Source organism: Hemitrygon akajei, chromosome 10 (genome assembly GCF_048418815.1).
Source record: "Hemitrygon akajei chromosome 10, sHemAka1.3, whole genome shotgun sequence".
Taxonomy (NCBI): Eukaryota; Metazoa; Chordata; class Chondrichthyes; order Myliobatiformes; family Dasyatidae; genus Hemitrygon; species Hemitrygon akajei.
The window spans coordinates 116,921,933-116,934,364 of record NC_133133.1 but is presented as its reverse complement, the minus strand read 5'-3'; the positions used below and the strand labels follow the sequence as shown (position 1 = coordinate 116,934,364).

At 45.0% G+C, this 12,432-nt stretch overlaps 1 protein-coding gene across 3 annotated transcripts in view; it reads right to left on the bottom strand.

Annotated features, from left to right (window-relative positions):
* The window catches only part of rassf3 (Ras association domain family member 3), a 247,356-nt gene that overhangs the window by 72,946 nt on the left and 161,978 nt on the right, over positions 1 to 12,432 (bottom strand). The window contains exon 1 of one of the 3 annotated variants that reach the window (XM_073058806.1): positions 10,440 to 10,923. The exons of the other annotated variants lie outside the window; for them this stretch is intronic. Coding sequence (XP_072914907.1) covers positions 10,440 to 10,562 — 123 coding nt within the window. The 5' untranslated portion in view covers positions 10,563 to 10,923. Of the gene's footprint in view, positions 1 to 10,439; positions 10,924 to 12,432 lie in introns of those variants that run through there. 3 annotated transcript variants of the gene reach the window in all.

Here is a 12,432-nt window from a genome sequence, read left to right as displayed (position 1 = left end):
ATTTAAAGGACTGGTTTTGTAATAGCTATTGTCTTCTTCATGGTTATTGTACTTTTGTAATCTGCATGGATCCAGAGTATCAATAACTTTGTTCTCTTTGAAGAGTGTCAATAAACATTCTTGTATCTTGAGTCAAAACGACCTTGGTACATTTCACACAATCAAGCACACTAATTAGGAGCAGGCGTGGGATACTTAACCCTTCAGAAGGGTCACAGTTGGACTGACTGCACTCTCAACTCGCCATTCCTGGTGACCTTTCACCCTCTTGTTTATCAAGAATCTAACTCTGCATTAAAGAATATTCGCAGGCTCAGCCTCCGACACCTTTTGGCGAAGTGAACCGAAAGGGGTTGGTAGCTGGAATGTGCTGCCAGAGGAGACGGTGCAATCAGATACAAGCAAGTTCAAGAGGTATTTAGACAATTAAATAGGTAATGGAGCGGTATGACCCTAATGTGGGCAAATGAGGTCAGTGTAGATGGGCAAAGGTTGGCTTGGCATGGTGGGTCAAAGGATACTTTTCTGTGTTGTATAACTCTGACTCACTATAGTCTGTTTGATCTGGGTCTTACATAGGCAACTTTTTTTTTTAAAAAGGCCCCCAAATCTGGACTCTTCCACAGGAAGAAACATCCTCTCTACATCAGCACCATAGAACCCAAGTACTGTTCACATTAACATAGGACAGTACAGCATAGTACAGACCCCTTGGCCCACAAAACTTGCCAACCTTTTAACCTACTTCAAGATCAATTAACCCTTCCCTCCTGCATGGCCTCCATTTTTCTTTCATCCATGTGCCTGTCTAGGAGTCTCTTAAATGTCCCTAATGTATCTCTCTCTACCACTGCTCCTGGCATGCACCCACCAAATAAAACCTATCCTCTGACATCCCCTCCTATACTTCCCTTAAATCACTGTACAGCTACTGTGTGTCCCCTCATGTCAGCCATTTTGGCCCTGGGAAAAAGTCTCCAGTTGTCTGCTCTATCCATGCCTCTTATCATCTTGTACAACTCTATCAAGTACCTCTCATCCTCCTTTACCCCAAGGAGAAAAACCCTAACTCACTCAACCTTTCATCATAAGGATTCTGGTAAATCTCCTCTGCACCCTCTCTAAAGCTTCCATATCCTTCCTATAATGAGGTGACTAGAACTGATCACAACTCTCCAGTGTGGTCTGACCAGAGTTTTATAGATCTGCAGTTATACTGGGCCATGCTGTGCCTATGCTAGTGATGAGGGCCTGAAGTTAGTTCATTGGTTACCAAGCACCTTATGACCACCTGAGAGAGAGCAAGTAGCTTTATCAACAGGGACAGCTTCTACCCCACTGTTATACTACTAAATAGATCCATATACATCTTATTATTAATATATTATCTAATATTTAATATCTGATCTAATATTTTGATGTATTATCTAATATTCTATTAACATCTTAATAGAAAAGCTAAGACTTTTCTGCTCCGAGTGAAGGAAGATGAGAGGTGGCCTGATCGAGGTGTACAAAATGATGCCATAGATAGAGTAGTCAGCCAGGGACTGTTTGGCTAATACAAGAGGACATAATTTTAAGGTGATTAGAGGAAGTACAGGGGGGAGTCAGAGGGAGCATTTTTTTTTTAAACAGAGAGCAGTATCTTGCTGGAATGCACTGTAAGGGCTGGTGCGAGAGGCAGGTACATTCAGGACATTTAAGGCACGTGGATGACAGAAGTGCACAAGATGATAAGAGGCACAGATTAACATGGACAGCTAGAGACTTTTTCCCCAGAGCAGAGATAAGGGGGCATAATTTAAAAGTGTTTGGAGAAAGGTTGTGGTGGGGGGGGGGGGGTGTTGTCAGAGGTTTTATTTTTTACTTACAGAGCAGAATGGTGGGTGCCTGGAATACACCAGGGGTGGGGGCAGAGGCAGACACATTAGGGACATTTAAGAGACTCTTAGATAGGCACATGGATGATAGAAAAATGGAGAGAAGGGCTAGATTGATCTTAAAGGAGGTTAAAAGGTCAGCACAACATGGTGGGCAAAAGGGCCTGTAACGTGCTGTATTACACAGTGGGCCAAAGGGCCTGTAATGTGCTGTAATGTTCTATGTTCTGTAATATGATAAGCTGGATACTTGACATACTTCAATGTGATCTTGCATCTGTACTGCACTTTATTCTGCTGTTATTGTTCTACCTTGTCCTACCTCAATGCAGTGTGTAATACTTTGAACTGCATGAACAGCACGCAAGATTCTCACTGCATCCTTGTACATGTGACAATAATAAACCAATTCCAAGTTTCCCGTTCCTTCTTGCCCAGACAGGACCAGGGCCCTCACGTTCTGAACATCAGCACTGCAGTTAAAACTATTTGCCCCTTTGCCTCACTCTCTCTGAAATTAAGTTTATACAACATCTGGATGTAGAAAGAACAACAGCATGCACAGAAAACCGAAGACTTACCAAAAGCAAAAAACATAGACCTAATTAAAGAGGAAGGGGGATAAATGGTTTACAGTGTGGTTGGAAGTTTTCAAATGGGAGTCACTTTGTGTTTTATTAACTGTGGCAAGAGTAACACTACACCTAGAATTATCAGGACACTGGATTAGGTTAAATTTCTGAACAGGTCATTACCTCCTCCTATCCTCAAAGCAGCACCCACTCAAAGTACAAGGTATATATTATACAGCCTTGAGATTCATCTCCTTTTGTGAGCCCACAAAACAAAGAAAACCAAAGAACCCAGAGAAAAGAAAACATGCAACGCCCAATGTGCAGAGATTACAAAAACAAATCATGCCAACAAGTAACTTGGCGCCATCATCAACCAAGAAGGATGAAGGCCTGATGTCCTTGCAAGGACAGCAACGCTGGTTAAACTAAAGCCAATCTGGACAGACAATGATAGGAACAGATCCAAGCTGAAACCCCTGCACGCACTTGTGTTCTCCATCTTCTTGTATGCATGCGAATCATGGACTTTCACAGCAGGACTGCAAAAGAACCAGGCAGTAGAAATTAGATGCCTCGGCACCTCCTGTACAGACTACATCTCAAACAATGAAATACGAAGAACCGTCAGCCCGCCCACGAGACTCTACAAAACTCTACTGTCCACAGTAAAGAAAAAGGGGCAGGCAGGTTGTGGGATCCATAACCGTACTGCTGCCACAAAACAATAAATTTCACGATATACATCAGTGATAATAAATCTGACTCTAATTATATGCAAGTTTTTGGTCTTGGAACACAAGCCACACTGGCAAAGCTATTTTTATTGCTCCTCCATCACCGGCAATGACTCTTAGCTTTGAAGGTGTGGAAATTTCCACAGACCGGCCTCAGAGCACCGAGAACAATTCAACCACTTTCACAATAACTCACGAACAACAAGGAGATGAAGTCATCCATGAGATTGAAACTAACCTGATTGTGAAGTGTTAAAACCAGCTCCCCTTTCCTGTTGGAGAGGTTTACTACTGAATCAGTAAATAGACACCATAAGACATAGGAGCAGAATTAGGCCATTCAGCCCATTAAGGCCTCTCCACCATTCCATCATAGCCGAATTATTTTCCCTCTCAACCCCATTCTCCTGCAATTGTATGAATACAAAAAAAGGGAGGGGAATAATAAATAAGCAATAAACATGAGATGCAGAATCCACAGGTTGTGGGAACAGTTCAGTAATGGGGCAAGTGAAATTCAGTGAAGTTATCCCCTCTGGTTCAAGAGCCTGAAGGTTGAAGGGTAATAACTGTTCCCGAACTAACTGGTGCGAGTCCTGAGGTTCCTGTAGCTTCTTCCTAATGGCAACAGTGAGAAGAGAGCATGACCTGGGTGGTGGGGGTCCCTGATGATGGACACTACTTTCCTGCATCAACGCTCTGTGCAGATGTACTCAACGGTGGGGAGGGATTTACCTGCATCCACTATCTTTGTAGGATTTTTCATTCGACGGCATTGGTATTTCCATGTGCAACCAGCCAATATACTCTCCACCACACACGTCTATAGAAGTTTGTCAAAGTTTTGGATGTCATGCCGAATCTTCGCAAACTTCAAAGGAAATAGAAGCTTCTGCTTGTGTATCCCGACTCCCAACTTCTGCAGGCTTTTCTTCCAAAAGGCACCTCTGAAATCTGATTATGGGATCTTTCTCAGGACTCCCTTGCACATAGAGGCATTAATATTTAGAATAATCTTCACAAGAAACATTTTTCCACAATATTTCACACATTTCACGTTGGGCTAGGAGGTAACTAACTGGCTGCATCACCGTCTGGTATGGGGGGGGGGGGGGCAGGAGGCACTGCACAGGATTGAAAGCTGCAGAAAGTTGTCAACTCAAGTCAGCTCGTGGGCACTGGCCTCCACAGCACCCAGGACTTTAAGGAGTGACGTCTCAAAAAGGCAGCATTCATCACTAAGGACCCCCATCATCCAGAACATGCCTTCTTCTCATTGCTACCATCAGGAAGGGGGTACAGGAGCCTGAAGATATTCATTCAACATTTCAGAAACAGCTTCTTCCCCTCCGCCATCAGATTTCTGAATGGACACTGAACCCGTGAATACTACCTCACTACCTTTTTTCCTCTCTTTTCACAGTATTTGCTTACCTTTCTAATATTTATTAACTTATTGTAATTTAGTTTTGTATGTTTTGCAATGTACTGGTGCGGCAAAGACAACAAATTTCACAACAGTGATATTAAACCTGATTCTGAAACTTGAGAATGAGGGTAAAGTCCTCAGGTTTACTATGATCTCATTCAAAGGTGTTCGAGACTAAACAGTCTCCTCCTGTTCTTTTACTGGCAACGAGAGACATAATAAACTGGCATATCTCTTCCTTTCTCAGAGCTGTAGTGTTGTTTAGTCTTATTATCCAATCTACTTACAGATTATTGTGTTTTTCCCACTATTAGAGCAGCAAGGGTAGACTGAAACAGGAACAGTACTTAATGCAAGAAGTGACAGAGACAAAGAGTAGCTTCTGTGCATGAATGCAATGCATGTGTGACTCCGCGTAGCGTAAGCGGTTGGCGCAATGCCTCACAGCGCCAGTGATTACCGATCAGGTGCAATTCCTGTCGCTGTGTGCAAGGAGTTTGTTCGTTCTCCCCACAACTATGTGGGTTTTCTCTGGACGTTCCAGTTTCTTCCCACATTCCATATGGGTTAGGGTTTGTGAATTGTGGGCATGCTGTGTTGGCCCCAGGACTATGATAATATTTGTGGGCTGCCCCCAGCACAATCCCTGGACTGTGTTGGTCATTGAAGCAAAAACACATTTCAATACTGTATAGATGTGACAAATAGAACTACTCTTTAATCTTCAAAGTCAGCCAGAAAACACCGGAGGAGCTCAGTACGTCAGGCAGCATCGATGGAAATGAGTAAACAGTCGACATTTCAAGTCGAGACCCTTCTTCAGGACTGGAAAGGAAGGGGGAAGAACCAGAATTAAAAGGTGGGGAAGGGGCTGGAAGGTGATAGGTGAAGCCAGGTGGGTGGGAAAGGTCAAAGACTGGAGAAGAGAGAAATAGGTCAGAAAGGAGAGTGAACCATAGGAGAAAGGGAATGAGGAAGGGACCCAGGGGGAAGTGATAGGCAGGAGAAAAGAGGTAAGGGCCAGAGTGGGGAATAGAAGAGGGAAAGGGGAGGAAAAATTACAGTAAGGTGAAATTGATGTTCATGTGGAGGCTAACCAGATGGAACACAAGCTGTTGCTCCTCCATCCTGATGATGACCTCATCATGGCGCAAGAGGCGGCCATGGATTGACATGACAGAATGGGCATCGGAATCAGAATTTAAATGTTTGGCCACTGGGAAGTTCCAGTTTTGGTGGATGGAGCGGGAGCCCGACGAAGCCCCCTCCCCCACCCCACACACTCCCAATTTAGAGAAGGCTGCATCAGGAGCACCAGGCACAATAGAGGATCCCAGCAGATTCACGGGTGAAGTGCTGCCTCACCTGGAAGGACTGTCTGAGGCCCTGAATGGAGGCGAACGGGCAGATGTAACACTTTGGCCGCTTGCAGGGATAGTGCCGGGAGGGAGATCTGTGGGGAGAGACGGATGGACAAGGGAATCACAGAGGCAGTGATCCCTGCAGAAAGCGGAAAGAGGAGGTGGGAGGCAATGATATGTTTGGCGGTAGGGTTTATTTACCCCCCGACCCCCCGTCTGCAAGTTTGGTGGTAAGATTGGGATTGGTGCAGAGAGTGGAGGGCAGTGCATTCAGAGGGGGCAAGGTTCAAGGAGGAGAGAGCAGTGCTGAAGTTGAACTATTAATGTCTCATTTTTAAAAAATCATTACTAATAACAAGTTTATTGTGCTGAATGGTCAAGGTGTACTTGCAAAGAAGCAAAATCATCTTTATTTAGAATGAATAACAATGCATGGCTCACCAAACTTGCAAATACTCAGCATTACTTGTAAAGTCAGTAGCCACAAGATTACGAACTGTGACTGGAGACCTGAAGTAAACAGAGGGGCTTCACGGAGGTGCAAGATGATAAGAGGCATGATACAGTGGACAGCTGGATACTTTTCCCAGGTAGAAATTGGGTCATAATTGTAAGGTGTTTGGAGAGGCAAGTTTTACTTTACAGAGTGACCGATGGGTGCACGGACCACACTGCCAGGGGTGGTGGTAGAGGCAGGTTCATTAAGGACATTTTAATTAGGCACATGGATACAGAAAAATGGAGGGGAATGGTTAGATTGATCTTAGAGTAGGTTAAACATCACAGGTCTGTACTGTGTAGTAGTGTTCTATGTTCTAACCTGTAGCTCAAATAATGGCCTTAACTAATTACACCCAGTACAACAGGATCAACGCAGAGTGAGTGGTACTGACAAAGTGTATATGCTCAAATGGAGAAACTTGCTGTACACATGCACGAGTCAAGCACATTTTGAACTAAGACACAAAAGATTCTGCAGATGCTGGAACTTTGCATATGTTTAACTAATTGCTCTCTGCAAGGAATGCTGAGATCCATACACAGATATACTGAACAAAAGCTGAGGATGTGCACAGTATTCTGGTTAGGCCATACCAGTTTTATATGTCTGCAGTTCTACAAAACTCTAATTAGGCCACATCTGGAGTAGTTCTGGTCACCCCATTTTAGGAAGGCCATTCTTTGGCAAGGATGCAGAGGAGGTTTATCAGGATGCTGCCGGGATTTGAGGACATGTGCTAACATCAGAAGTTGGACAAACTTGAGTTGTTTTTTCTGAAGCGGTGGAGGCTGAGAGGAGATCTATAAGACGAGAGAGGTATACAGAGAATAGATAGACAATATTTTTTATCAGAATTGAAATGCCCAAGGCCAAAGGGTTTTCACTTCAGATTCAGAATCAGGTTAAATATCACTGATATGTGGCAGCAGTACAATACATTACATAATCATAATGTCTATATAAAAACACACATTATGATTATGTAATACACTGGACTGATACACACACATACATACCTAGATATATATGAGAGAGAGAGAGAGAAAGCTATATAGATAGATAGATAGCAGGAGTGGTAGTGGGACAAGCTTCCACTACCTAATAGTGCTCCTCATGGCATGCGCCTCAAATAGCCTCTGACAACCAAGTCCAACTCTTGGCCTTCTCATGTGGCTTAGCCTCTAAGCCCGGCGGAACTGTTTCTACTGACATGAGAAGGGGCAAAGGCGGGTCCTGGTGCCTTCAAACCAGTGCTTTGGGTAGACGGAGCTCGTCAGCCTGGGAAGGCAGTCCATCTAAGAGAGGGAAAACTCTGATTTCAAACCTCCGCTGCCTTGCGGCCATACCCACTCATGGGGAAGGCTTTGGGAGTAAACCCCGAGAACAAATCCGGAGCTGGAGTCCCTAAGGCAGTCCGACGTTGCCTTCAACTTCGCTCTGGCAACTCCTGCGACGACACCGGTGCCAAGCTGTATCGGCCCTTGCCCTTCCCTTGGACAACATCGGTGGCGTGGAGAGAGGGACTTGCTGCTTGGGCAACTGTCGGTCTTCCATACAACCCTGCCCAGACCTGCACCCTGGAAACCATTCCAGGCGCAGATCCATGGTGAGACTAACAGATGCCACTATATATATATATATATATATATAAATAATGTAAGTGGAAGGATATGGACATTGTGAACGCAGAGTGGATTAGATCAGTTGGTCATTTGATTACTAATTTAGTTGGTTAGGCACAAAATTCTGGGTCAGAGGGCCTGCTTCTCTGATGTACTGGTTTATGTTCAAGTACAGCATCCAGTTCCAGCTGCCAACTTCAGGATGAAGGCCCTGGAGAGGCTGCAGGAAGAACCAGCAGCAGATCTCCCCAGCTTACAGATGCTCAATTTATGTACGTACAAGGGAGAGTTTGAGAGGCCTGCAAGGTGGATTTGCCGGCTGCAGTGGCAAGTGGGAACTTGGTGCATTGTCGCACTTACAACTTCCAACGGTCCAGGTTACAAACAGCTCATAGGAGCAAATCTCTGCCATAGCGTGGAGAGGACCTGTACAATACCTCCAGGGACAAAAGATTTCAACTCTGAGAAAGTAGCAAGATCTCTCATGAGGCACTTACTAAGAAGCATGGGACCCATGGTGGGTTCAGAACTGGCTTGCCCACAGAAGATGAGGGAAGTGGGCGAAGGGAATTCTAGCTGGAAGTCTGTGATCAGCGGTGTTCCACATGCTGTTTGTGATGTATGTAAATGATCTGGACAAAAATGTAGATGGGTGGGTTAGTAAGCTTGCAGATGGCATGAGGATTGTGCAGACGGTGGAGATTAGTTTAGTTGGCCATTTGATTACTAATTTAATTGGCTTGGCACAACACAGTGGGGTGAAAGGCCTGTTCCTGTGCTAAGCTGAGCTTGTTTCCTTAAGCTGAGTTCAAATTTCAAAATACATTTATTATCAAAATACGTACCAAATAATACCTGGAGGCAAGGAATAAAGAAATAAAAGAGAGTTTACTACCCATTCCGAAATGTCACCCATGACATCATCTATTGCCACAATAATGCCCAGTCAGGTTGGAGGTGCAACATTTCATATTCCGGGTAGCCTCCAACCTTATGGCATGAACATCAATTTATCGAACTTCCAGTAATTTCTCCCCCTCCCTCTTCTCTCTTTCCCATCACCCATTCTTACCCCTTCTCCTCATCACCTCCCTCTGGTACCCCTCCTCCTTCCCTTTCTCCCGTGGTCCCCTCTCCTCTCCCATCAGATTCCTCCCTCTCCAGCCCTTTATCTCTTCCACCTGGCACCTCCCAGCTTCTCACTTCATCACCCCTCCCTCACCCAGTCTCGCCTATCACCTGCCAACTTGTACCTCCTCCCCTCCCACCAACCTTCCTGTTCTGGCTTCTACCCACTTCCTTTCCAGTCCTGATGCAGGGTCCTGGCCCGAAACTCCGACCGTTCATTCCTCTCCATAGTTCCTCCAGCATTTTGTGTCTGTTAGACCACAAGGCATAGAAGCAGAATTCAGCCATTCAGCCCATCGATTCTGCTCAGGATATCCAGCATTTGCAGAATCTCTTTGCCTTTATAAAGCTGGAAATACCCAACAGGACGTGAAGAGAGAAAGCACACAATACTCCAGATTCACAACCTACCATCAGAAATGAAATTGTAATGTTTCTCTCTCCAGAGATGCTGCCCAACCCGCTGTGTACAACTGGCGTTTTATGCGTTTAAGATCTGCATTACTTTTCATCTTCAATACTGAAGATTGTTTAACGCCATTTCCAGTACACAAGTGTAAAGTAGAACGAAATTATTGTTACTCCGGATCCAATGCAGCATTAAAAATACAATAAGATAAAGAACACAATAATAAAAACATACAATAAATATAAATACATAAGATAGCTTATATACATAGATTGCATAGTGACGCTAGGTACAGGAGTATCTGTACATAAGGTGACTCTTACACTGAGACACGAGATAGTTCCTTTTTAAACTCACCCTGGAAGAAATTACAGAAAAATCATAGAGTCATTAACCGCCTTGCACCCACACACAAATCTCCCTTATCGCTAACTATAAACAGTCTTTGCTAACAGTTGCACAGAAACAGTGCGTTAACCCCGCCGTCTCCCAGAGCAATCAACCCATGTGTACTTCGCCCATTCACCTCAAATGCACATTGACCTCTCTTAGTAAATTCCAGCAAATATTAGCAATATCAGAAAGTAAATATTTTTCCCGTGTCAGGTAAAAGAAAACAAAGCGTACTGACAGTGGACAGGTTGTTTGGAAGTTGACAAGATCGCAAACGCTTTCAGAGCTCAGACCACTGGCAGGATAGGTCAATCAGCCGGGTTTGCAGAAAATATTGCTCCCTCTTTTTCAAACGTACCACCTGCGGCCAACACCGCTCAGGGAAGGGGGAAAGCACACTCACCCGCTCGGGTTTACCTCTAGCTTGAGGCTTCTTGAAGAAGGAAGTTCTTGCAGTGAAAAAGAACTCCTCGGAATCCTCTTCCAGGCTGCTGTAACCGCTGCTCATCGTGCTGGTCCACGTCATGGGCGCCGTTCCCGTTCTCTCTCTCTCTCTCTCTCTCACTCCGCAGCCCGCCGCCGCTTCACCCGGTCACCGACCGATCGCAGTCCCGCTCCCGCTCCGCTCCGCTCTCAGCTCCGTCTCGCTTGCATCGGCTTCTCTCCCAGTCCTGACATTCTACAGGCGTATTTCCCCCCTCTCTCTCTCTCTCCCTCTTTACTGGCTGAAAACTTCCCTTCAGCTGCCAAAAACACTTAGAAACTTATTATTTTACACGCTGAGCTCGCCGAGAGAGAGGGAGGAGGGAGACCCGCACAAAACAGCAGTGAACACACTTACTTTCTCATCGCAAAGGCGTTCGCGTTGAACTTCGCCGAAAGCAAATCAGAAGCCAACTATTCTAAAACTCACACCCACACGAAAGGGAGCTGACGTCATCGCCATCCAACAGATTCCGCGCTGGCTCCCTGGATAGATTGCAAATGAACCCTGTCGGGTCAGGCGGGCTGACAAGAAGTTATACAATTATTTGCAATTTGCTATAGGCAAGTGTCATCTGCGAAAGGGTGGAGAACCTGCAAACCGCGTTAGAACATAGAACAGTACATCGCAGGGAGAGGCCCTTCGGCCCACCATCTAATCCCTTCTAGCTCATAGAGGGGAGGAGGTGCAGGAGCCTGAAGACACGCATTCAACATCTTAGGAACAGTTTCTTCTCCTCCACCATCAGATTTCTGAACAGACAATAAATCCATGAACACAACCTCACTATTTTTGCACTACTTATTTATTTTTCCAATATATTTATTACTGTAATTTATAGTATATTTTATGTTTTGCACTGTAGTGTTGCTGTAAAACAACAGATTTAACAACACAATGATAATATCAATGATTATTATCAATGATAATAAACCTGATTCTTCATTCCCTCTATACTAGAGTGCCAATTTATGAGCCTCTTAAATGCCCCTGTCTGATTTGCCTCCTCCACCCCGGACAGCGGACTAACACTCTCTGTAATAAAAACATGCCCCTGTATCTCCTTTGAAATTGGACATTTCAACACTGGAAAAAAATGATATCGGTTGTCTATGCTTCTCATAATCTTCTAAACCTCTGTAACCCACGTCAGGCTCTGCCACGCCAGAGGAAACAACCTCTGGTTATTGTACTTGCCCTCTAATCCAGACAGCACCCTGTGAACCCGCTCCGCACAGTGGGTGCTGAGAAGTGATAATAGTTCATCACTGAGTGCAGTCACCACTTCAGATTTCACTGCAATCGCACAAAAGTGGAGCCAAGATGGTTGGCCACCAGCAAATTCTGCTGTTAACGAATGGAGGTGGGAGTACTCGACCAAACGGTCTCCCAATTTATGATGGGTTACCTGGAATTTCCAGGTGACCAACCATTTAATTCCCATTTCCATCCTCGCTCCAACGTGGAATGTCGGTGGCATGGTAGCATAGTGGTTAGCACAATGCTCTACAGTAACAGCGACCTGTGTTCATTTCCCGCTACTGTCTGTAAGCAGTTTGTACGTTTCCTTTTGTGACCATGTAGATTTCCTCAAGGTACTCTGGTTTCCTCCCACAGACCCAACACCTACTGGTTGGTAGGTTAATTGGTCAATGTAAGTTGTCCCGTGATTAGGCTGAGGAGGTGCAGGGTGAAACGGTATCTCAATAAATCCATGGCCTCCTCCTGTGCCAAGACGAGGCCAGGTTTAGGGCGGAGGAGCAATACCTTATATTCCATCTGGCTACTCTCCAATCTGATGACAGGATCATCAGTTTCTCCTTCCACTAAAAAAAATTCCCTCCACTTCTATTTCCCACACAGCCTCTTACCTCTTCTCACCTCCCTCAGGGTCCCCTTCTTCTTCCTATCA